General features: G+C 60.0%; 2 protein-coding genes across 4 annotated transcripts in view; one reads left to right on the plus strand and one right to left on the minus strand.

Annotated features, from left to right (window-relative positions):
* TCIRG1 (T cell immune regulator 1, ATPase H+ transporting V0 subunit a3) overlaps positions 1-4884 on the plus strand; it is a 19002-nt gene extending 14118 nt beyond the window's left edge. For all 3 annotated transcript variants that reach the window (XM_038406967.2, XM_038406968.1, XM_043516039.1), the window contains 8 exons: positions 81-171; positions 291-409; positions 1176-1389; positions 2700-2816; positions 2998-3117; positions 3831-3948; positions 4140-4311; positions 4516-4884. In XM_038406967.2, coding sequence (XP_038262895.1) covers positions 81-171; positions 291-409; positions 1176-1389; positions 2700-2816; positions 2998-3117; positions 3831-3948; positions 4140-4311; positions 4516-4597 — 1033 coding nt within the window. In that variant the 3' untranslated portion in view covers positions 4598-4884. The remainder of the gene's footprint in view (positions 1-80; positions 172-290; positions 410-1175; positions 1390-2699; positions 2817-2997; positions 3118-3830; positions 3949-4139; positions 4312-4515) is intronic.
* On the minus strand, positions 4878-25034 carry TBX10 (T-box transcription factor 10). The gene is made up of 8 exons (XM_038404981.2): positions 24899-25034; positions 10355-10640; positions 8988-9089; positions 8354-8525; positions 7555-7710; positions 7005-7072; positions 6397-6485; positions 4878-5986 (listed from the first exon to the last, which is right to left on the minus strand). Exons 2-8 carry the CDS (start codon positions 10561-10563, stop codon positions 5688-5690), a joined length of 1095 nt encoding a protein of 364 aa, XP_038260909.2. The 5' UTR covers positions 10564-10640; positions 24899-25034; the 3' UTR covers positions 4878-5687.
* Between the last annotated feature and the right edge of the window lie 377 nt (positions 25035-25411).

The following is a 25411-nucleotide window of genomic DNA, read 5'->3' on the forward strand; positions in this document are numbered from 1 at the left end:
TGCCCCACCTGCAGATCCTTATGTGCCCCCCACTCTCCCCAGCCCCTCCCCCCGGCACTGACACCCCCCTGTCCCCACAGCTCCGATTACTTAGCCAGCCACGCCTTCCTCACCCTGGACCCCAACGTCACTGGAGTCTTCAAGGGGCCCTACCCCTTCGGGATCGACCCGGTGAGTAGGGAGGGATGGGGGGATGTGCTGGCCGACTGCCCCCCTCCCTCCGCCTTGCTCCCCCCACTGGGAGCTGCGTGCCCACCCTGGCTCAGATGCCTCTTTTCACCTGGCTGCAGGTCTGGAGCCTGGCCAACAACCACCTGAACTTCCTGAACTCCTTCAAGATGAAGATGTCAGTGATTCTGGGCATCATCCACATGAGCTTCGGGGTGCTGCTCGGTGTCTTCAACCACCTGTGAGTTGCTGCTGTCCGGGTGGCTGCCAACACCCACCCACGTTGCCCACCTGTGCCCCCTTGCTTCGGCCCGGCAGGCCATGTGCCCTTGAGGAAAGAGCTACAGAGCCTGGCGCATTCCCCACTCTGGCCCCACCCTTTCCTTGTGCTCAGGGATCTGCATCTGCGGGAAATCCTGGCCCTGTTGGCGGGGAAGGATATCGGCCAAGGATTGGCATCTGAGCCTGGGGCCTTGCCTGCTGGCAGCCCTGCACTGGGGCAGAGACCCCTCCCCCTCAAGCCTTCCCTGCCCTGGGGCTTGGCCCCAATCCCAGTCCCTCGGGCAGATGGTGGCACTCCTCTGAGCTGTCCTTCCACCAGTGCCGCGTGTCTCTCTGTGCAGGAGCGGCCCCCTGGGGCTGGCATTGGGGCTTGTGCCCAGTGCAGAGGGGGCTTGTTCTAGCCTCTTGGGGCTTTGTGAGGTATGAGCTAACTGTGCTGCCAGGCTGGGGAGGAAGCCTGCCAGGGCAGCTCTGGGGCTCCTGCTGCCAGGAAGGGGTATGTCCGCAACTTTGCTTCGCTATCTGACTCCCCCGCCCAGTCCCCCAGGGCACACCCTGAACCCCTGGCAGCTGGGATCCTGCCTGTCAGGATTGCTGCTCTCGGCTCCAACCAGGGCAGCGGTGCATGGCACCGGGACACCTCCAAAGGGTCGCTGCTCCCTCCATGGGGGCAGGCAGCCCGACTATGCAGGGCCTCGGCTGACTCCCCTCTCACTGGCACACAGGCACTTCAGGCAGTGGTACCAGGTGGCACTGGTCTTCCTGCCCGAGGCGCTCTTCCTGCTGGCGCTCTTTGGCTACCTTGTCTTCATGATCTTCTACAAGTGGATCACGTTCAGTGCTGTCAACTCCCTGCTGGCACCCAGCATCCTCATCCACTTCATCGACATGTTCCTGTTCACTGAGAACCCCGACAACCACCCGCTGTATCCGGGACAGGTAACCCCAACAACATACGCTGTGCCCGGCACTGGTAACCCACACAGGTAACCCTGACAACCCCCCTACAGTGCCCAGGACGGGTAACCCCGACAACCGCCTGCTGTATCCGAGTCAGGTAACCCCAATACCACCTGCTGTGCCCAGGTCAGGTAACCCCGATACCATCTGCTGTGCCCGTGACAGGTAACCCCGACAACCGCCCTCTGCGCCTGGGACAGGTAACCCGTACTGGTAACCCCAACAACCACCCACTGCACCCAGGATGGGGAACCCCGCCGGCCGGCCCCCACTGCTCCCGGGATGGGTAAACCGAACAACCACCCGCTGCGCCCGGGACAGGGAACCCCGATGGCCAGCCCCCACTGTGCCGGGAACGAGAACCCCTGATGGCCGCTCCCTGCTCTGCCCAGGATGGGGAACCCCCACACCAGGCCAGCATCTGCAGCTGCTTTCCACTGCCCACACCTCCGGAACTCGCGTTCTGCTCACCCCCTGGGGGTGGGCAGAGCCGGGTCGCTGTCCTAGCTCTGGGTCTCTTGTTCCCACACCCGGGGCGGCCCCACGTCTGCCACCCTTCCTGGGCACAGAGGCAGCACAGCCCGGACAGCTGGGTGCTGGAACCAGCTCCTCAGTTAGCCCCTTCGGGGCAGGCTAGGGCTGAGCCATGTGCTGAACTGGCCATTTGACTCTGAACAAAGCATGAGAGCTACAGAGCTTTGCAAAACAGAAACCATCCTGCCTGCGGCCCCGGGTCTAATCTCCCCCACAGTGTTGGCCCCCAGCACAGAGCAGCAGCCACTGTAAAAGTCCATCTTTTATACCGACGGGATGGGGGGGGGAGGGTAGCTCCAGCCCCTGCCCTCGGTGCGGAGAGTGGTGCGTGTTTGGGGCCGGGCGGAGCCAAGGCCCTGGATTGCTCTGTGCCAGTGTCTCTGCCGGAGGCATCGCACTGGGTGCTGAGAATGGCTGCGCTAGTCCCCTAGGGAGGGCAGCATGCTCCAGCAGAGGGATTGCAACATAAAGGGGAGCCCCTGGAACAACATGGGGTTCACTGCCTGATACAGCCAAATCCCCTGCCTGTCACAGGGCCCATCCGTCCCCCTCTGCCAGCGCAGCTCACACCAACAGGGCCCTCCAGCCTGGTATTCCCCCCCCCCCCCGCCCCTTCCCCGCCACTAGCCTGGTAATCTGCTTTGCACCATGCCTATGCTGGACTGGATTGATGGCCCCTCTAACCTGGTCCCCTCCCCCGAGCCATGTTGGCTCAGCCTGTGCTGCTCTCACGACCCCCCCTCTCCCCACTGCAGGTGACGGTGCAGAATGTCCTGGTCGTCCTGGCTCTGGCTTCTGTGCCTGTCCTGCTCCTGGGCACGCCTGTGTACCTGTGGTGCCAGCACCGCCGCAAGGGGCGTCCTCATCTTGGGGTAAGGGGCTGGGCGGGGGCCCTGGGGGCCCCTGGAGGGCTGGGCTGGCGGCAGGGTTGTGTGGCTCTGTGGGACCTCTCCAAAGGGAGCTGCAGGTGCTGTGGGGAGGGATGGGGGCTGTGATCAGTGGAGGGTGTCCCCCACCCCCCATGTTTGATGTGTGACTCTGGGCTCTGCACAGCTGGGCCCACCTGGGGACGTCGGGGAGCACCAGCCACTGCTGAGCTCGCAGGAGCCGGGGAACTCGGTGAACGTTACGGAGGCCGACGTGGAGCGTGGCGGGCATGGCCCTGAGCCTGAGGTGAGATCCCTGTGGCACTGTGATGGCTGGGGAGGGGGATGGGTTTAACGCCACTGGGTGCCAGGACAGTGACTGTCCCCGCTGTCCTGCCAGTCCCACTCAGCATGGGGGAGCCCCACCGCAGCTCTGACCCCGGCCACCTTCCAATCTGTGGGGCTGAAATGTCCCTGCACTGAGTGGGGGCAGGGCCATTCAGAGGGGTGGGGCTTGACAAGCTGCTGCCCATCTCCCCAGCATGGCACAGGGTGGCCCCGGAGTGGAAGGACAGGGCCCTGAGGTGGGCAGGAGACCCTGAAGCTATGAGTGTCAGGGACGGGATTAGCCCCCCCTCCCCATCCCAGTCTTCTCTCGCTGCACAGGGGGTGGAAATGGGCGCTTCTGGGTGGCTGGGCTCCCACGTAGCCTGTGATCTGTGGGCTGTCCCCACGACAGCCAGCTGAGTGAGCTCCAGATGGTATGTGTCTGCCCGGGCCCACGGCCGGGGCAGAGAGAGCTTACGGATGGGCCCGGGGTTAGCTCAGTGTGCCAAAGCTGGAGGAGAGTGGCTGGACATGGCGCCCCGCTCCCCCCTGCGTGGTGCTGCCCTACACCCCGCGGCTGGACATAGCGCCCCACTCCATGTGGTGCTGCCTCCCTACGCCCCGCACCTGGGCATGGTGCCATGGCTGAGTGCTGCCATTCACCCCGTCCCACTGCTTTGGTTTCTCCCACAGTTTGAATTCTCTGAAGTCTTCATGCACCAGGCCATCCACACCATCGAGTACTGCCTGGGCTGCATCTCCAACACGGCCTCCTACCTGCGCCTGTGGGCGCTCAGCCTGGCCCATGCACGTGAGTTCGGGGTATGGGGGGGTCTCACAGCCTCCTACCTGCGCTGAAATGCTTTGTGGCCCCTCATGCAGACCCCTGGAGGGAGGCCTGTGAGGGGCAGGGCGGGGGTGGGTGCAGGGGAGGGAGGCGTGGGTGGGAGGTGTGAGTGAAGGGGGGCATGCCCAGCTCTGACCCCCCCAGTGCCCCTGCAGAGCTGTCGGAGGTGCTGTGGACCATGGTGATGCGGAACGGCTTCCTGATGCACGTCTACGCGGGCGGGGTGCTGCTTGTGCCCGTCTTCGCCTTCTTCGCTGTGCTGACGGTAGCCATCCTGCTGGTGATGGAGGGGCTGTCGGCTTTCCTGCACGCCCTGCGCCTGCATTGGTGAGCCCCCCTCCCCATACGCCCAGCGGGGGGAGTGGCTTTGGACTCTGGGTTGTGGTGGATGGGCGGGTCTGTGGTGGGTCAGCCCCTGGGCATGCCTGGTGTTCGTACCCAGCACCTCCCTTGGGATCGGGGAGGCCCGTGGTCAGTTTTGGGGGGTGATGTCTGCGCTGACTCCCCCGCCCCCTCCTGTGTTGTTTGCAGGGTGGAATTCCAGAACAAGTTCTACGTGGGCGCCGGGTACAAGCTGAGCCCCTTCGCCTTCCCCCTCAACAGCTGGGAGTAGGGCCAGCCCGGCCCTCGGCACCACATGCTCCCCCGCCACCCCCACCTCAAAGGGATGGTGCCCCCTCCCACTCCGTCCCAGGGCAGGGGCCTCTCTTTGGGTCTGCATCTTCTACACTGGCCACTGCTCCCCTAAGCCTGGTGCTGTTTCCTCTCCCTCCCCTCCCCTGCCCCTCCCCTCCCCTCTGGTCTGGTGCTGTCATCGGCTGCCTCCCGGAGCCTGGTGCTCCCTGCCTTGGCACAGATTACTTCTGTCCTGTCTTTTTTACAATTAAAGAGTGAAACGGCCCCGTGCTTGTCGGTGTGTAACCGTAAACCACTGGGCCTCTGGTGGTGCTCACTGGGCCTGGCCAGCTGAGCTCCCCGCTCCGGAGCGTGAACCTGCCCTGCCCTCGGTCTGGGCAGCTCTCCCAACCGATCTCACTCGAGCGGAGCGGCACCTTGCACAGCCCTTGGTGCAGTTACCCGACGCTGGCACCAGCTGGCGCTGTCTCCCCTCGCTAAATTGGTCCAGCACCCCTGGGTGTGAATCATGTGCCAGACCAGCTGGGGCCAAGGCTCTGTTGGTTGCCCCCTGGTCAGTACTGGCTGGGAGGGAGAGGGGGGCTGAGGGCAGCTCCTGCCTGAGCGGGACGGGGGCAGGATCTGACCAGCGATGTGCTATGCACTCTGGGCACCGCCCTGCCCTGGGTCTTGGGCATGAGCTGTGGCTCCTGCTCCTGGGTCAGTGGTCAGGGCTTCCCCCGACACCAAAGGCTTGTGTAGGGACATTTAATGGCCACAAGCTGGGGAGACTTGTGCGGCAGCTCATGGCCCAGGGGGCCGGCCCTGCAGCAGCGGAGAGGGAGGGGAGCCCCGCAGCCCTGCCTCGAGCAGCTGGCTAGGATAGGGGGAGCCCAGCCTGGCCAGGGATACTGTGAGTGGGGAAACAGGGGGCCTCCTAGAGAGGCTCTCAGCTTGGAGCCTTCCTGTGTCACGCTGCAACTGGGTCTCACCATGGGGCAGCCATCTGAGTACTTGGGAGTGGGGGTGAGTCAGAGTGGGTCTTATGTGCCCCCCACGCAGCCGGGGGGAGAGCGCCCCGCTACCTATCACTGCTGCCCGTAGTTTAGAGCAGGGGGGCTGGCACTGTAGACGTTGAATGGGTGGAGGCTGGCAGGCAGCGGGTAAGGTGACAACCGTGGCTTGGCCCCGACGTACATGCTGTGGTAGGAGAGGGGCTTGTACAGGGGGGCCCCCAGCTCTGTGGGGAGAGGGCGCCGCGTAGCTGAGCTGTCCTGGAACCCACGGGCTCCTGTGAGTGGCACGAGTGGGGGGTTCTGGAGCTGGGTGGCCTCTCGCAGGAGGGTGGCAGGGAGCTGCCCCCTGACACGGCGCCGGCCCGGCAGCCCTGGGGAGAGAGCAGAGAACGAGGGTGGGTCACAGCCACGGCAGGTTTGCTGTGCCAAGGTCCCCAAGCCCTGCCCCTGCCAGAGTCCCCCCCTCTCCCGTGGCTCTGCCCCTGCCCCCTACCTCAGCCAGTGCTAGAAGCTGAGCCCAAGAGCCCCAGCGCCCGTCTGTGGCTCCCTGAGCCCTGCCCTGCCCGCATGGCCTGACCAGCTGCACGTGGTGAAGAGGCCCTGGGTGGGGCTCCTCCAGCACTCACAGCCCCTGTGACTCCCCACAGCCCAGCACCTCCAGCCCCGGTGTGCGCCCAGCCATCTGTGTGTAACAGCCCTGCCCCTGCATGCTCTCCAGCTAGGCTAGGGGTGGGGGGAGCACCCTGGTGTCAGAGCTAATAGCTGTGTGGGTGGGGGTTACCTTTCTCCTGCATGTCCTTCAGCTGGGAGGAGGGGCCCATCCCCCGAGTGCGGGCCAAGGTTCTCAGCAGGGGTCCGGATGCCCCAGGCCTGCACAGAAGGGGGAGGGTGAGAAATGGGGATGGGGCCTAGCTGGGGTCAGACATTTGGGTGGGGGGGGGCAGGAGGATGGGCAGAGGTACTCCTCCCCCACCAGAACACAGCTCCCCTGGGAGACTCTGGGTACAAACTATCTAATGAGCTAATTTGCAGGATGGTTTGCTCATGTGCACTGATTCAGGGGGTGGCTGGTGGGGGCTGGGTGGGAGTGGGCACTGGGGTATGTAGTGGGGCAGGGGCAGCTGCTGGGGAGGTGACTGGGGCTGATTGTGGACCCCTCCCCCTTGGGCTGTGGCCATCACTTGCCCCTCCTGACTCCTCTTCTTTTGGGATGGGCTGCAGGTTGGGCATTGCAGCTGGGCGTGTGACAGGCTGCCAAGTGGATGAGCCCTGGGGTGGGAGGGAGACTGCCCCCCCCAGCAGTTAGGACAGTGGGACCCTATGCGGAGAGGGGAGGCACTAGTGCTCCCATCTCCCGCTGGGTGGGGAGGGTGCTGGAGGGGCAGTTACCAGTCGTCTGGCTCGCAGTCCCGGAAACCCTTGGCAAAGGGGTTACTGGCGATTTTCAGCTGTGTGATCTGCAGAGAGAGAGGGGGCGGGGTGAGGGAAGCAGCCCTCCAAAACCAGCGCCAGAGACCCCCACTACCCCAGGGGGCTGGCAGCAGCTCAGGGACACCCACCCAGATCAGCAGCTCCCTAGGCCCAGTGGGACAGGAATCCTGCGGAGAGATGCTGCACCCCCCCTGCGTGAAATCGGAAACAGCCATGAGGCTACCACCCAGCAGGGGGTGCTGTGACACCAGTGATGGGGAGGAGCCTGCACCACTCAGCCCCACCCTCCCCAGCAGGGGGCACTGTGACCCCCAGGAGGGGGCAGAGCCTGCACTGCCTAGCCCTGCCCTCCCCAGCAGAAGGCACCGTGGCACGGAGATGGTGTCAGGGGACGGACTCCTGCAAGCAGGGATCACAGGAAGGGGACTATAATGTCCAGCCCTGGGGCCCAGGGAGGGGTGGCTCAATGCCCTGAAGGGTGGGGCCAGTTTCTGGGCTGCACACGCACCCGGTGGTTCTGGTAGGCCGTCACCGCCATGAACTGGGTCTCTGCGAAAGTGAAGGATTTGAAGTTCTCGTGGGCAAAGCGCTCGCTGTCTCGCCGTGGGTCCACGTACACCACGTGGAAGCGGGGCTGGTACCGGTGCATGGAGTTCAGGATGATCTGTGTGTGCCAGAGAAGAGCCATGCTTGAGATGGGCACTGGGACAGCCATTGCCCATAGCAACATATCCCACCCCCTCCTTCACCCTACGGCATAGCTCTGTAACCCCCCCACCCCACCCCCAGTCCAACAGCCCACCTTTCCCCGACCCTCACAACCCATGGCATCCTGTCCCACTCCCCCCCCCATCCTCCACTCTGAAGGGCCGTGTCCCATGCATGGTATCTCAGCAGCCTCCTGCCCCTGCCAACAGTGCCATATCCCTGCCCCGCTGAGCCAGGCAGCCCCACCACCCACCCTGGGGCTGGATTGGATCCAGCAGCGGTGCCCCTAGAGGGGAACGGCCCTGTGCCCATTCCCCACCCCGTGAGCCAACCAGTCCCCTATCGTGACCTTGGATCAGAGGCAGCGCCCCCAGAGGGGAAAGGCCCCGTGCCCCATTTAACCAGCCATTGCTTAACCTTTTTCGTAAGGTGAGGGGCACTGGTTGTGTGTGTGTGTGTGTGTGTGTGTGCGCGCGCGTGCGTGGGGGGGGGGGGTTTCTGTTCTGCCAGATAATGCTGCAGCTGGGCAGTCTGCGGCCTTCAGGGACTGCCCCCCCCCCGCCGGTGCGCCCGCTGCCCAGTCTGGCACGGCGGCTCACGTGGCCGTTGTCGTCCAGCAGGTTGTTGGTGACTTTGAGCTTGTCGAAGGAGACGATCTGCCTCATCCACTGGCCGCCCTTGGCGGGCGAGTCGGGGTGGAAGTGGACGCGGCCGGGCGCGGCCGGATCCGCTCTGCCGGCCACCAGCCACGAGGAGCTGTGGAAGGCGTATCTGCAGGGAGAGGCAGGGCCTGAGCACGGGGTCCCCCCGCTCAGATGGAGGCCTCGTTGCATTGACGAGGGCAGTCTGGGCCCCAGCGCGTCTTCCCGCCCCCATAGAGCCCTCTAGCCATGGGGAGCCAGTTCCTGTCTGGGCTCTAGGACATTTCCGTGGGGGCTGGGATCCTGCTCTGTGGGGCCGGGGAGACGGTGGTGAGTGGAGGCACGTGACTGAGCAGTGGGGGGAGGCGGGAGGGGGCCGACACAGGCCATGGCTGGGGTAGCCGGAGTACAGGATGCTGGTGGGGGTGGGCAGAGCTGCCAGATCATTGGGCACCACACCCAGCACAGGGCTGCCCCCTGCCCCCCCCCCCCACAGGCTGCTCTGCTCAAGGCTCTGGTGGTGGTGGTGGTGGTGGCGGTGGCAGGGGGGCTGGGCAGGACCTGTCCCCCCCCCAACCTGTATACCCCCCACCTGTATCGCTTGTCGTCCAGGGGCATGAAGTCCATGAGCAGCACGTAGTCGGCCAGCGGGTCTAGCCCTGAGAGCTTCACCTGGAAGGTGGGGAACATCCTCCTGTGGCAGAGGAGAGGGGAGGGCATGGGGCGCTGGGGTTGCCCTTGTTGTACAGGGGTGGGGTGCTAGGGTCTCCCCATCGCACAGGGCCTGGTGTCATTGGTCACAGGGAGAGGCTGGGGTTATAGGTCACAGAGTGAGGGGCGCTGGTCACACAGAGGGTTGGGGGTCAACTTGTTGCATGTGGGGGACAGGGGCTGCCAATCACAGGAGAGGGGTTGGGGGCGTTGGTCACATGGGGTGCTGGGGTTGCCCTGTTTCAGGCCTCTTCCGCGCTCAAGGGGCAGTGTGAAGGGCGACACACAGGGGCTGGGGGAAAGGGGCCAGGCTGCCCAGCCTGGGGGATGTGTGCAGGTGCCCACGGACTGGGGTGTGTAGTGGGTAGGTGGGAGTGAACGTGAGTGTGGGGCAACATGAACCCAAGCATGTGCAGGAGAATGAGCGGGAGTGGGGCAGCTGAGGCAGGGGTCAGGGGGGAGAGTCGGGGGGAAGTAGGAGGCGGTGGGAGGGTAGTGGGGGGCAGGTGCATTTGAAGCACTCAGTGGGAGAGGCAGCACTGCTGGGGGGGCAGAGCTGCCCAGCAGCCCCCCTGTCCCCGGGAACATAACGTTGCTGCAGCAGCTCATGGCCCCTGTAATATCAGATGGGGACGGAGAAGCTGGAGGACCAGGCATGGGGTGGGGGCAGACTCCACCCCGACTGCCATCCTCGCAGCCTCCTCTCAATAGGCCCAGCACCTCTGCAGCCCCAAGACACCCAGCCCCCATTGGCACCCACAGTCTGCCCCGGTGCCCCCCTCTGTGCCCAGCCCCCTAGTGCCCAGCCAAACCAGGTAGGGAGTGCTGGCTCCTGGCGCTGGCCAGGCTCCTGGCAGTCCTTGTTCCACCCACCTCCCCCCATATCTCCAAGGATTGTGGGGCTGGACCCTGCAATGGGGCCGGACCCTGCAATGGGGCCCTGGGCAGCCGTGATGTGTGGCACCAGCCGCCAGCCCTTAGCACTGCGGGAGCAGCTTTTCTGGCAGGGAATGAGCCACGTTGCCTGGTGCTGCAAGGGGCCAGATCAGACCCCCAGGAGGGTGGGGATGGCACCGGATCCCCTTGCATGGAGCCAGGACGGGGTCTCACAGAACACCAGGCTAGGACATGGGGGCACAGCTCCTGCCATAGGGGTAGTGTTGGTGGTGGCATGGCCCCTGCCAGGGGCTGTAATGTAGTAGGGTACAAGGGGGTCCCTGCGCTGCCAACCTGGCAATGCCCACCTACCTCCCCGCTTTGGTGACAATCATCTCGGTGCCCAGGCTGTTGAATTCCTCCCACAGGCTCCGCATCTCCAGCTGCACTGACACGTTGGACACATGCTGGTTCTTCCTGGCCGGTTGGATGCTGTCCCCGAGCCCCGCGGCCCCCTCCCCAGCAGGGACACCGAACCTGCCACAGGCTGGCAGGGGCCCCAGAAGGCAGGGAGCCCCCATGGGGCTGCCCCACTCAGGGCCAGAGGCGAAGGGGCCCCCGTCTGATGTCAGGACACTCAGACTGGCTGTGAGGAATGCTGGCAAAGGAGGGGAGAGGATCAGTGCCAAGCCCCTGTGGCTATGGGCATTAGGGGGCTGGGACTTGGACACAGAAACCAGCTGAGGCATCTTCTGGTGGGCCCCAAAACACCTGTGAACTGGGAAAATGGCAGTGCCCCTTGATACCCCCCATGCTGCCCCTCAATCCCGCCTCACAGCCCCCTGCTATCCCAGCCCTGAGCTCCCCCCACTCCTAACCTGCAACCCCCTGCTATCCCAGCCCTGGGCTCCCCCTAGTCCTGACCTGCAGTCCCCTGCTATCCTGGTCCTGCGCTCCCCCAAGTCCTACCTGGCAGCCCCCTGCTATCCCAGCCCTAAGCTCCCCCCATCCCTGCCCTGCAGCCTCCTGCTATCCCAGCTCCGAGCTCCCATCAGTCCCAACCCGCAGTCCCCTGCTTTCCTGGCCCTGGGCTCCCCTCAGTCCCAACTCGCAGCCCCCTGCTATCCCAGCCCTGGGCTCTCCCTAATCCCGCCCCACAGCCCCCTGCTATCCCAGACCTGGGCTCTCCCTAATCCCGCCCCGCAGCCCCCTGCTATCCCGGCCCCGGGCTCTCCCTAGTCCCGCCCCGCAGCCCCCTGCTATCCCGGCCCCGGGCTCTCCCTAGTCCCGCCCCGCAGCCCCCTGCTATCCCGGCCCCGGGCTCTCCCTAGTCCCGCCCCGCAGCCCCCTGCTATCCCGGCCCCGGGCTCTCCCTAGTCCCGCCCCGCAGCCCCCTGCTATCCCGGCCCCGGGCTCTCCCTAGTCCCGCCCCGCAGCCCCCTGCTATCCCGGCCCCAGGCTCTCCCAAATCCCGCTCCGCAGCGCCCTGCTAACCCGGTCTTGGGCTTCCACCACCACCCCCGCCAGCTCTGCCAGTGCCCCTCAGTACAAATCTGCAGCCCTCCACAAGCCCAGCCCTAGGCTCCTTCCACAAAGCTCTGCTGATCCAAGGCTCCCATCCAGCTGGATTTGCAAAGTGCCTCGTGCACAGGAGCGGCCCCCCACTGCGCACACTGACCATCAGCATCATCTCCGGCATCATTGCTGGTCCAAGGGCTTCAGCACCTCTCATCACCCTGATCCCCCTTTCAGGGAGCCCCAGCCCCCCGGACCCTCCCACTCTCTCACACCAAGCCCCTCTCTGTAGCAAAATCCCTTTTCCCAGGGATGCTTGCTCCTTCCTGAGACCCCATCCCCTTCTGCTCTCCCCAGGCAGTCAGTAACCGGCCACTGCGCTCCAGCTGCTGGAGTTGGGCGACCCCAGCTCTGCTGGTGTTTGGACTTTAACATCATGGGGAGGCGCTAGCCAGGGCTGCTCCCTGCAGGCTCCAAGGCAGGATGCCACCCCATCAGCCTGCTATCCTGGCAGCTTGGCCTCCTGCTTACACCCAGCTGGTATCTTAGCCAGCCCTATACACCGGCCCCAGCCAGGCCAGAGACTGCCAGTTCCCTTAGCCTGTTGGCCCCTTCACCAGAGGAATAGAACCCAGGAGTCCTGGCTCGCAGCTCCCCCCCCACCAGCTCCCTCTGCTCCCCCCTCACACGCACATGCTTCGTACAGGTATGTAACGTACCTGTGTTCAGTACACGCTGTCAGTATTTTTATGAGCTGTAACGATTCCCACGCCCTATCCGAGTGGTGGGAGGGACCCTGAACACCCAGCCAATCTGCTCCACACAAAGTTGGACATACCTTGTCATAACCCTGAGTGCTCCCTACTGCACAGCGACCCCTAAACGCGGTACCTAGGCTCTAGGGGTTAGGAACGTGGGTCTCTTGTGATCAACAGGCTCTGGAGCTCAGCCAGTGATGGAGAGGGCAGGGCCCGAGCCTGCTCCCCAGCCAGGCTCTGCAGCGCTCAGATCGCTGTAGCCGGGGTCCTATGTGCACACTCCCCTCACGCCACTGCACGCCCACCCACCCCCCGCATCTCCCCCTGTCTACCCACCGTTTGTATCCAAGTCCCTCGATGCCCTGTAACTCACTGTAGGCTGGACAGGTGCAAAATGCCATAGCCTGGCGCAGGGAGCCGGGCGGAGTGGGGGATGGAGGCACGAGGCTGCCAGGGCTCGTCCCGGGGAAGAGCTGGATTGGAGTCGGGGAGGTAAATGGGCCAACGGGAAATGTCAGCGAGGGGTTCCCAGCGGAGGAGCCCCCAGCCAGATTTACCTGTCATCAGTGCAGCGGGCGTTGCTCCGGCTCCCTGGCCAGAGCCCGTCTCCCCAGCCCAGTGTGGCTGTAACTCGGTTTCTGAAGCCTCCGGGCTGGACCTGGCGATTTTATTCTCCTGCTCGGGGGGCGGAGATTCACCGAGCATGGCGTGGTGCAGAGCTGAGCAGCTCCTTGGGGGGCACTGGCTGGCCCAGGGCGAGATGAGCTGAGAATCCCCCCACCCCGCTGCCCTGGACAGCAGCTCCGCCATCAGCTATTGATGAGCGTATTGCAAGCGGGGCACTGGGGGCAGCTGCCCTGGAGCATGGGCTGGACTCAGCCAATATCCCCCGAGCCGGAGGGGCGCTGACCTCCCTGCTGGGGGTAGAGTTTAGCTTTGCCATTCAGACCTGAATGAATTCTTCCTTGCACAGCACCAGAGCATGGGACACGAACCCAACCATGAGGGGACTGGCCGGCTCCCCGGCCTGAGGTGGGAGGGATGGTGAGGGGCTGCCTGTTCTCCAACCCCACGCGGCCAGAGGGCCCAGGGTAACCATGCCAGCGGCTGTGCTGACTGAGCCAGCATCACCAGGAGCAGGATCATGCCCAGTGGAAGGGGCAGAGTGCGTCAGACCCTCTCTGCAGTGACCCATTCCCCTACTATCCCAGTCCTGGCCTCCTAACCACACAACTCAGCCCTTGCCCCTCAGTTCTGACCTACTGCACCCTATTATCCCAGATCTGGACTCCCTTCCCCCAAGCTGTGCCGCCCCTCGATCCCAGCCTGCTGGCCAAGCTCTGGGCCTCCCCTTCCCACCTCAATCCCAATTGCAGTCTCTCCAGCTCTTCCTGCTTCTCCTTTCCTGGCTCTGTTGATCCCCCTCTGATCTCCCACCAGCCAAGGAATTAATTAAATAACCCCCCTGGGACATTTGCCCACCATCCACCAGACTTTTTCCTAAAAGCCGTTTTATAATCAGCCGTTATTTGGCAAGGTTGGCACTTCTGACACTCGTCACTATTCAATGGCACATGGTGAGCTGCTCGTCCCGCAGCCCAAGAAGTTACATGGGCAGATCTCAATTCCTAAAGCCAATGAACTAACAGCAATCAAGCCAAGTGGGGTTGCTGGGTCAATACTGATCCCCAGTATTGCACAGTGCCGTGCGTTACAAAGCAATGACACTCCAGTGCAAATGCTCCCTTGTGTAACAAGGCAGGTGAGTCAGTTACACCCACGTCCACCCCCCCCCCCCCCAACCATTAAAATCCTGGGACATCCCTCCTTGTGTCACGCACTGTGCAGCACTCAACCACCACCACCACAAATCTTCAGCTGGCCCCGCTAATATCTGCAGCTTCCATCCCACTCAGAAACAAAACCCCACCCAAGTATCCGGGGGACATCAGAGGACAGTGGCCTAGTGGCTGGAGAACTGGAATGGGCTCTGTTCCCAGCTTTGTTGCCGGCAGGCTGTAGTCACTTTCCCACTCCATGACTCGGTTTCCCCATCTGTAAAATGAGGAGAATGCTACGATCTGCTTTGTGAAGTGATTTGAGCACTATTGCTAACGGCTGTTAAGCTTGAAGCTCACACTGGCCTGGTGCTACTTACGTACTTTATCCTGGAGCTTAGACGATTCCCTGTTTACGATGAACACCAGCTTGGTCTCAAATGTCACCACATGAACACTGACAAATGGTGCCCCTCCAGCACTGTGCTTTGTCTGGAGCTGTGAAATTTAAACTGGAAACTCATTTCATGCAAAAACCCTCCCTCCGTGTTGTGTGGGTTCTGCGCTCTGCTGGGACAACCAGGAGAAGCTGTGAATCTGAAATCTGATGCCCATCCCCACTGCTCTGCCTTCCCCGGGGCAGCAGCTGTTGAGCTGGGGGAGGGATGGGGATCTTTAAATTGTGCTCCCCCCACGCTCAGCAGGTACCAGTCGTCTCTGGCAGAAACCCCTAGCCCCACCACCCCGCGGCAGGGCAGGAGTCCCGAGCTTCCCCCCTCCCTGCAGTTTGCTAGGTGGAGAATGCGGAGTGGGGGGGGGCTCAGCAAGCCACACTTGTACTGCTCACGAGCCGCGGTTTGGCAAGTTTGTGGCACCATCCAGCTGTTAGACCTGGTCACAGGATCAGTGTCCTGGTGCTAAAGGTAGTTGGCTTGTCTGGCAGAGCCAGATGATTATTAGACAGAGGAGCGTGAGACCAGCAATCAGGTAGGGAGGGACAAGGGAGAGGTGACCAAAGGACCTCACCAAGGCTCTCACCCCAGGGCTGGTGAGGGTTTAGCTGAAGCCAGTGGAGTTAGCAGTGCCACCTGGGTCTCTCCGTCTGGGCCAGTCAGGAGGCCAGGAGGAAGGCCCAATGGCATCCCAGGGGATCCCGGCATCCCAGGAGATGCTCACACCTTCCTGGCAACGCAGCCCTCGTCCCCACAGAGTGACCCCCAGAAACATCGCAGGGAAGTGTCATCCCCAGTAACGCTTGCCCATCAACTCGCCATTCAGTGATCTCAGCACAACCATCCCGTCCATTGCCAGGCTGTCAGCTCATCACCGTGCCAAGCCCCGACTGTACCAGGAGCCCGGCAGACCCCTTTGGCCCAGCCTATTTGGCACCAGCTTTTCTGGGCTGAAGTGTCTGGCTGAGCACACATCCCTGGGGGCCCTGCTAGACCCTCCCACACACAGCGGAGTGGATAACCCCCAGGCTCAGCTCCCAGCAGCAACAGTCTGGGGAAGCACAGGGCAGGACTTGGGGGCGACGAGGGGCCAGGAGCAGAGCTGGGGTGGCGGATTACTGCACTGGATGGGCACAGCGGGGGATTCTGCCCACGCGCCATCGGCAGCGGCACTTGGTCACTCACGAGCTGGAGCATCCCATCGGACACTGAGGGAGCCACCTGCGATTCATCCTGCCCCCCAACTAGGACAAGTCCAGCCTGGCCAGGCTGTGGGGGATGCTGCCTCATGCAGGCCTGGCTGGAGCCCCAGCCCCAGATGGCTACTGGCCATTGCGGAAGTGGCTGAGGGACCAGGGCAGGGGTTAGGGCCGGCTGGAGGCTCCCGGGCGTCCCTGGCTCAGTCTGGCCATGGCAGGATGCATCACAGCCTGATGCCCCGGCCCAGCAGGAGCCTGCCCTGGATCCCTGGGCTACTCCCCAGCCTGCCCTGGCCCCTCATCGCTCCCAGAGCCCCAATGGGGTCTGTGCTGTTGACACTGGGGCTGCTGAAGGGGCTGGTTATCCTGGGGGTGGAGTATGGATGCGCCCTGCTGTTCTCTGGCTGGGCAGCACCTGAACTGACTGTGCCCTGTGTGGCTGGTGGGCACTGAACACACCCTGTGGGCACAGAGGGACAGTAAGCGGCCACTGCCCACGTGCTGGGGGGCATAGAGGGGCCCAGTTATCACAACAGATGTCACTGCTCCCCCCCGACCCTGCCCCACGGGCCGGTGTCACCTGGCCAGGCAGGCGGCCCAGCTATTGCACAGACAGACTCTGGTGCAGCCGGGAGCCCAGCTTGGGTGCTAGGCACCCACCCACCCCTGGATAAATTGCCAGGCCAGATCCCCCATTCCAGCTCCCTCCCCCTGCTCCTGAGGCCCAGCCAGGCCAACAGCCCCCCTCATGCCCGGTCTGAGCCCTGCTCCAGTGCTCACCCCCCACGCTCCCTGCTGTCCCACTAAGCAGCACCACCAACAGCCCCCTCCCCCGCTCTGGCTGTGTGCAGCCCCCAGGCTCAGGACCTCCACAGCCCTCATTCATCTTCCCCCTGCCAAGCTGCTGTCAGCGCCGGGGCGCCTCTTCTCACACCTGCTCATCTCAGCGCTCGATACATGCTGGCCCTGCCAGGGACTTATTGGAGCTGCCAGCGCCGGCGACAGAGGGAGATAAATGGGGCAGCACCGCATGGTGCTGCAGGGGACAGGGAGGATGAGATGCGTCGGGAGGCAGGGCTGGAGAAGCTCGTGCTGCGATGGGGGCTGGGGCGAGAACAGGCGAGCCCTGTCCAGGGCAGAACGCAGCCAGCTCCGAGAGGGGCAGAGAGCTGGGGGACCCGGCTTGGTGAGGGGGGGTTCTCCTGGCACACCCCTTGCACTGTGGACGAGCTGGGACCCAGAGCCACGGGGTGTCTCAGACTCCAGTAGCCTGCTGGGGAAGGGGGTTACAGGTGCGGCTCTGTGCTGCAGGGTTGTGGGGCTGCGAGAGCCCAGGGGACCTGGCCATGCCTCAGTATCCGAGGTCTCTGGGGGAATTCGATGGAGCAGGGCATGCAGTCGTGACTCTGGCCAGCGGGGAATGGGGATTGCATGGGAGCGGGAGAGGTGCAGTCACATCTCAATTGCAGGGGATCTCGGGGCAGGGTGTGTAGCACATACAGGTCTCAGTGGTGGTCGGGCCTGGCAACAGAGACCTCACTCATGTTTCAAGCCTGCTGCTCCAGGTGCTGTGCTCGAGCAGAGGGGGCATTGCCGTGTCTTGGTCCAGGTGCTGTGTCCTAGCAGAGGGGGTGCGTCTAGGTGGCAGGTGCCCCCCAGTGCTCTGTTCTAGCAGAGGGGGTCTGGCTGTGTCTTGGTCCAGGCACCCCTAGGTGCTGTGTCTAGCATAGGGATTGTGGCCATGTCTTGGTGCCAGGCACCCCCAGGTGCTGTGTCCTAGCAGAGGGGATGTGGCCATTGTCAAGCTGTCCTGCGATGGCTGCAGAGTGAGTACCAACCTCTGGGCAGACTGTTAAGGGGCAGGTCAAAAATCTCAAATTGGCTGGGAGTGTAAGACTTTGATATCACCAACCACACGTCCTTAGGCATTATAACAGCCTAGCCAGGGAGTCACAGACAGGCCCCTTGGCTAAGCTGCTTTATCTATCCTGTGACCCAGGCAAGCTTGCCTGTGTGATAGATGGTCCCATACACCAAAGGTCACAGCAATACTCAGGTTACTCCCAGTCCGAAAGGTAGTCCTGTGCTTAGGGAAAATGGCACCCTGGGCAAACTTGTATTTTGGTGCCCATGGGCACCCCCATTGCCCTGGGTTCCCCAGGATCCCCACTGCCTCCCTCCCAATGCTTAATTTGGATTTTGAAAGAGGTGCGGGGACTCAGCCCTGCCACAAATTAAGTGCTGGCGGGGCAGCTGGAGAGTGGTGGCTGCTGGCTGGGCCCCCAGCTCTGATGGCAGCACCGCTTCCAGCAGCAAAGTAAGGGTGGCCTGGTATCTGATGTATTGCCATCCTGACGGCCCCCCTGTGCTGCCATCAGAGCTGGGTACCCGACCAGCAGCTGCCTGCCCACTTCTGAAGGCAAAAAGATCAGAGAACTGCTAAGTTACAAGAAAATTGTCATATGATAGCACATCATGTGATTTGGGCAAAAAAAAAAAAATTCAACTCCAAAATGCTATGCAGAACAACAGAGCTCCCCAGACATCGCAAAAGATGCCACTTCCTAGAGCTTGTCTCTTATATCTGCTCGGTGCAGAGGGTTTAATATGCGATGAGAAAGGGTGGTTCAGAGATGGGCTTTCCTTCTTGCTGGGCTGTTATTGCAGAGTTAATATTTTAAAATAAGCAACCAGGCCAAAGACTTATTTTACCCATTTTGTTTTCGTATTGGTAATTAAAAACCAAGTAGGAGGTAAGTCACTTAAGACAGCAATGCACCCGTTCACACCTTCCAGGAAAAGAGGGTGGGCCCTGCATCATCTACTACAGGAATTTCCCCTATCCAGAGCTGTGGAACTGGAGTCTCAAGAGATGAAGGCTTAAAAGAACAGTCACGACAATCAGTGAAACAGACATCAAACAGAGCCCTTCTTTCGCCAGGCTTTCGTTGCTATAATTGTACAACTTAGCAACCACTTAGCAACTTCTATCTTAGCTATAAAATAAAAAGCAATAGCCAAACTATGGAAACTAGTGCAAAAACCATGGACTTTGACATATTGTTTAACAGCAGATTATTATTTTTGTAAAGACAATTTGATTAGGTTAATCAATATTGTACAAGTTGATTCCAGTGCTTATGATGAATACATTATCGTTATTAGGAATTAATTTGTAGGGAAATTCCTCCAATGCAGACCCATGCATTCTAGCTTTAACATTATGCATCTGCAGTGTCTGTCTTGAATTGGCAAGAAAACACACTCTCTCTCACAACAGGTGCTGTGTACAGCCAAGAGGAGTCTGCCATATGTGGTTTTATTTCAGGTTACAAAAAGACTGTGGTAGAACCTTGAATTGTTCTTTGTTCCTCGGGGCAGCAGAAAAACATCAAAATGTTTGCAGACAAATCAAACAAACAGAGCTGTTCCAAAACGTTGAACGGCTGAGCTCCAGCAGGTGCTGGGGATGGATCCTGCAACCCCCATTAGTTCAGTGGGATTGAGTGTGGGTGTAAGGACTCCTTGCAAAATAAAGGTTTCAGGATCAACTCTGGCTCCCGCTGATCGGACCATGCAGAAACCTAAGAGCAAAGCAAGGGACGGAACAAGAACCCAGGTGGTTGGAGGGGAGATGGGCCCAGCTTGTGCTCGCGCAGAAAAGCTGTGAGGAGCAGTCACGGGGAGCACTGAGCCTCACTTCAGCCACCTGATTGGTGATGTGTGCCTGAAATTATTGGTCACACACACCACCACCACGAATAACCCCTCCTGCGCCCCCCTCTGGTGCCCCTCCTGCATCCCCCTCTGGTGCCCCTCCTGCCTGCACCCCCCTCCTCCCTGTGCACCTCCCAGCACCCCCCTCTGGTGCCCCTTCTCCCTGAACCCCTCCTTCCTGCACTTCCCTCCCAGTGCCCCCCTCCTCCCTGTGCCCCACCTGGTGCCCCCCTTCTCCCATGCCCCTTCTCCCTGAACCCCTCCTGCATCCCCCTCTGGTGCCCCTTCTCCTTGAACCCCTCCTTCCTGCACCCCCCTCCCAGCACCCCCTCCTCCCTGTGCACCTCCCAGCACCCCCCTCTGGTGCCCCTTCTCCCTGAACCCCTCCTTCCTGCACCTCCCTCCCAGTGCCCCCCTCCTCCCTGTGCCCCACCTGGTGCCCCCCTTCTCCCTGAACCCCTCCTGCATCCCCCTCTGGTGCCCCTTCTCCCTGAACCCCTCCTTCCTGCACCCCCCTCCCAGCACCCCCCTCCTGTACCCCTTCTCCCCACACCCCCCTAATGTGCAGCTTCTCCCCCAGCCCCTCCTGTACCCCTTCTCCCTTGACTCCTGCACCCCCTACTGTGCCCCTTTTACCCCTAACCCCTCCTGTGCCCACATGGGAAACCGACCTGAATACAAGGAGCCTGTGGCTTTGCTGCTTGTTTCCCGCCCCTTGGGGGCCTAGAGGAATATTCAGGGGAGGGAGAGCAGCCATACCAGATGCTCTGTGCATCACTGCTCCCCCCCAAAATGTTCCTCCATGGGGAGGAAGCTGGGAAATATCTGGGTGACACCCCATGTGTCATCTGAGTTTGGGAGGTCAGTGCCCCCAGGCTCCCCAAAACTCCACCCATGCATGGTGCTCCCTGCTGTCACTGCTCTGGGTGCTGCCCTGCCCGCACCACCTCTGCCCTGCACATGGTGCCCCTCTGACCACTGCGCCCTTGGCAGTTGCCCTCATCATCCCCCCCCCCCCCCCCCCCAAGGCTGGCCCTGTGTCCCAGCCCAGGGCCCGCACCCTGAGAACTCCTGGGTCCCCATCACGAGCTTCCCCCTGGGCCCCACAGCTGAAGTGTCACCGATGGGCCGGAAGGGCAGGACCCTACATCTTGGAGAGAAACCTCAGTTTTACTTCTTCCCTGCTGGCCACAGGCCCAGACCATTTGGTATCAAGAGGTAACTAAACCACTCCAGCCGACGTGGGGGTGGGGGCTGCCATCTGAAACCTACACCGCTAGGTCATTCTGGGCACGGCAGTGATGCTGCTCCCTCCAGGAGCCAGGCCTGAGCTGGCGCTAACTGTTGAGCTACTCAGTCCACGGGCAGCTAGGTTGCACCTCCAACCTCAGATCAGCCCCTCCAGGCTGTGGGGCAGAGAAGAGACACCAGGAGCCGCCCAGCAAGCCTGGGACTCCTCAAGGAACCCAGGCTGCAGGTGGCCTGAGGAATAAAGGCAGTGCAGGCAGTGGCCACAGGGTGGCAGCACAGGCCTGGGGTCCCTAGTATAGAGCATGGCCCATCAGCAGATCTCAAAGCACTTTCCAGAGCAGGTCAGCATCATTCTCCCTGTTATACACATGAGGAACCTGAGGCACAAAGAGGTGAAGTGAGGTACCCCAGGCCAGGAAGCCAACAGCATAGAACCAGGTCTCTACAGCCCCAGTCAAGTGCCCTATCCCCTTGGCCACAGTACCACCTTGCATTTCACTGGGAAAGAGCCTCTGGGAATCAAGATGACCAAGAAGAGGGGTGGGCACTGACATAGGCTCCCCCAGTGACATAAAAATCAGCCCAGAAAGTTGCAGCATTGGCTTTTACGCTCTGGCACCAGGGCTCAGCTGGTTCCACTGGGGCTTGAACCCAGGCCCTTCTGTACGTAAAAACAGCTGCAACCAGGATTACACTACAGAGTCATATACCACAAGAAAACTCCATTGACCTCCTCAGCAAAGGTCACAGCATCTTCTAGGCCTATGGATGGATGATATTCCAAGGCCTAGATCTTCAAAGATATTTAGGCACCTAACTCGAATTAAAAACCAATGGGAGTTGGGCACTGAAGTATCTGTGAAGATGTGGGCCTAAATCCCTTGCTCCATAGCTCTTCAGCAGCTAGATCCTGTCCTTGGAGCCATTTCCCAACCTGATCTTGTATGTAAAGTGCATAGCTCCATCTCCATGATTGGCTATGGGGAGCTGCAGCAGCTATATTGTGCTTAGACTGGAAGAGAGCACTAGAGGACACAAAAAGAAAAGGAGTACTTGTGGCACCTTAGAGACTAACAAATTTATTAGAGCATAAGCTTTCGTGAGCTACAGCTCACTTCATCGGATGCATTTGGATGCATCCGATGAAGTGAGCTGTAGCTCACGAAAGCTTATGCTCCAATAAATTAGTTAGTCTCTAAGGTGCCACAAGTACTCCTTTTCTTTGTTACCATTGTTTACCAGGGCCCACACCCCATTTGGAACTCTACAAATTGTAGAGAGACATCTAATGTCCGAATACCACCCTGCAGGTACAGATCACCACACTGGTAACAATACAGCTTTACTTATGATTAGGGTAGACTTTAATCACAGAGAAACCACACATTTCTTGCGGGTTGGTCATGGCATAAATAGCAAATTTTATGGATGTGTTCATAGAGTATACACACAGTGTTGGGGGGGAGGGGGTCGCTGTGTTAGTCTGTATCCACAAAAACAAAGATGAGTCTGGTGGCACCTTAAAGACAGATTTATTTGGGCATAAGCTTGTGGGTAAAAAAAAAAACAAACACTTCAGTTGCATGGAAGGAAAATTACAGGCACAAATATATATTTGCCCATGTCTGTAATTTTCCCTCCACGCAACTGAAGGAGTTAGTTTTTTTACCCACCAAAGCTTATGCCCAAATAAATCTGTCAGTCTTTAAGGTGCCACTGGACTCGTTGTTTTGCACATACACAAGTATTGTACTGTACAACTGTAATGTTTGTAAATCACCCTAGTTAAACTGTCTGCTAACATTAAGACTTGAAGTTAACCCCCAATAGCATACCATGCCACCCTTACTTCTTCCTGCCTTCAGAGCTGGGTGCCCAGCCAGCAGCTCTTGATCTACAGCTACCCAGCTCTGAAGGCAGTGCAGAAGGGAGGCACTACTGAGCCCCCCGCCACCCACAATAGCTAGATTTCATGGGGGATTCCAGATTTCGTGGTCCTCAACATGTTTTTCATGGCTGTGAATTTGGTAGAGCCTTATTTATGATGTCATAGTTGGAGTTATTAACAATTGTCCCAACTGAACAATGTTAAAAATAGGATAAGGGCAGGGTGTGTAGATAGAAGCACTGAGAAGTCTCTTCATTTTTCAGATCGCAGCTGTCGCTGCTCAACCTGTGCTGGGAATTAAGGCTGCGAAGCGTGAAGAAATATACAACGGGAGCCTTGTCTGATCTGGATGACAATGACCCAGACCAGAAACAGAACAATGTATCTGATGAAATCCAAAGCTTTCAGGATACAAGCACCATTTGTTTTATCCAAGCCCTAATCCCTAGGGAGCATTCTACAGGATTGGCCTAATGGGTAATGTATTTTATTTATTCCATTAAAAAATACTGCATAAGCTTGAGTGCTGGCAAGGCAGCAGATGCCAGAGCTAAGGGGCTATGCGCAACCTTAACTATGATTCCTTGGGTATTTGCATCACAGCCTGTAATTACAGGGTCATCTACATCACCTTGCCACCCGAGAGCTGATAATGAGCTCTGTAGTTAAGGCTGTAGACCAGATTAGTCATCCCTAAGGTTTCCAGTACACTTTTCATCAGGAGACTTCAAAGCATTTCACAAAGTAATTAGCATCACCCTTTCACAGATGGGGAAACTGAGGCTCAGAGAGAGGATATGAACTGCCCAAGATGTTGCAGCAGAGCCAGGAAGAGAAGCCATATCTCCTGAATGCCAGTCCACAGCACCATCCACTAGGCCACATAATAGAACAGCCCCTTTTTTCTCTTGGCTTTCTTAAAAATACTTATATTTTCCCCACACTTCCTTGTGCTCTTCACTGTGCACAACAGTGGTCAGCTGGAGGCAATTGGTGGGAATGATTCTGAGTAGCCTGACAGCTGGAAGAAGTGCAGAAACTGAAGTGAGGTTTGCCTAGAAAATGCTACACCCTCAATGCCCAGAGTTCAGTATTGTTGCTCCTCTCACTCTCTGGCAGCTCTCCCCTGCTGCTCCTGGGCCTCTCCTTTCCTCCTCAGGCAGCTTCCAGTGGACTGGCCTAGGGCCCAGGTGCCCTCTCAAACCCAATTAGGCAGCAGCTGATCAGTCCCTGTGACAAGGGGGTTTCCCCAGTTGCAAACACAGGGGCTGGGTAATTGGTTTAGAAGACTGTGTATGCTGGAGACAGAGGAAGCCAGAAGCAGCAGATGTGAGCATGGTCCCGAGAGGAAGGGCCTGCTGGGCTTCTTGGGCAGAGAGCCCATTGGAGAGGCAGGCGTGGGGATTTCTAGCAATGAAGCTGCCTGCTGCTGTCAGGCCTGTGTCCCCATTCTTTGGAGATGCACAAGATGCCACCAAAGAATAAACTTGACTCGTCTCCTGGACTGCCCATGGAGAAAGAAACAAGGCCCCAGACATCAGCTAATGGCTCATGCCAAAGGGCCAACCCTGGTAAAATGAACATCCACAACTGTGGTACAGTTTCTTCCTCCAAAGAGTTTGTGGCCACAGCCTTTAGTGGGGCATTGCCCCTGGCCTGTCGCTCTGGGCTGATGCTTTGTGGTGAGTGCCACAGCCCCCGGGGGAATCACTGCCATTCGTTTCCCAGCACCAAGCCAGCCCTGCAAACACTGGGCCACCCAATCCTGCAGGGCCAGGAAAGGCCCAAGTCCCAGGTGAGGCTGGCTGGCAGGCAGGCAACCTGTCTGAGGCAAACACCGCAGCAGGAGCTAGGCACCCAGAACAGGACAGCAAAGCACAAGGCTACAGGTGTCCAGCACAGCTACCGACACACTAGGGTAGAAGGATGCAAAGCGACAAGCCCTTGGAGAGATGCTGTCTCTGGGATGGGGTGTCACAGGGTGCATCACCAGACTGGCACCTCCTCCTGATCACACTAGGGAAGAGCTCAAGGCCAGCCCCCCTATCTGCAGCTTGCACACTATCACTGCATCTGCCTGCAACCCCCCTCACCACCTCAGGAACCACAGCACCCTCTTTGCAACTTGGCCCTCCAGCAGTGTCACCATCCATGTCCCTGCTTCTGGGGGTTAGTATTCCCACCTAACAAGCCAGTCACTTCCCCAGTGGCAGAGAGGGGAGACCCAGGCCCACCCACTACTCCTGGTCCCAGCCCAGGGACCCTGTAGATAGCAGCCACACACTGCATCCCAACCAACTGCTCAGCACATTTTCTGGGGTCACTTCCCTGCAACCCCAGCACCTTCTTCCCCCTTACCTCAGGGCCACAGCACATCAGTCCTAGCAGCCAGCTGAGAGTTCGCTCTCAGTCCCCCGGTCCCTGCCAGCACTGCTCTGTCCATGGTGCCACAGAGCTCTCCACCTGCTAGAGACACACTCCTTACTCCTCAAAATCCCAGCAGCCCCTGACCACCACTGACCCAGGGGCTTCTTTTATGTGAGCCTGCTGGGCCCTGATTGGTCACTCCCTGCAGCCCTTCCCAGGGTTGCCTGCACCCAATGCAGCCTCTCTAGGCTGATTGGAGGACTCACATCCACTGCTCGCATGCAGGATTAACCCCTTTTACAGTGTGTGTGGTAGACACCCATCACAAACCATCCCCTTCAAGACTGCATCCCTCAGGGGGTTGGGTGTCTCCTACCCTGTAGCTGCCTAAGCTGCATCCATAGCTCATCCCTTTCTCTTTCTGCCTCCCTCAACAGGGGACACATGTCTTCCTGGTCCTGCACATCATCGCTAAACTTTCCCCTCTGGTATGCTAGGTCTCCC

This window comes from Dermochelys coriacea, chromosome 6, assembly GCF_009764565.3.
Source record: "Dermochelys coriacea isolate rDerCor1 chromosome 6, rDerCor1.pri.v4, whole genome shotgun sequence".
NCBI classification, from domain to species: Eukaryota; Metazoa; Chordata; order Testudines; family Dermochelyidae; genus Dermochelys; species Dermochelys coriacea.

Coding starts and splice junctions, on each gene's coding strand:
- TBX10 (XM_038404981.2), bottom strand. CDS start 10,563: ATGGGGGCTCCCTGCCTTCTGGGGCCCCTGCCAGCCTGTGGCAGGTTC. Junction 8,526..8,987: donor CTGGACGACAAGCGATACAG/GTGGGGGGTATA, acceptor CTCTCCCTGCAG/ATACGCCTTCCACAGCTCCT. Junction 6,486..7,004: donor GACTGCGAGCCAGACGACTG/GTAACTGCCCCT, acceptor CCTTCTGTGCAG/GCCTGGGGCATCCGGACCCC.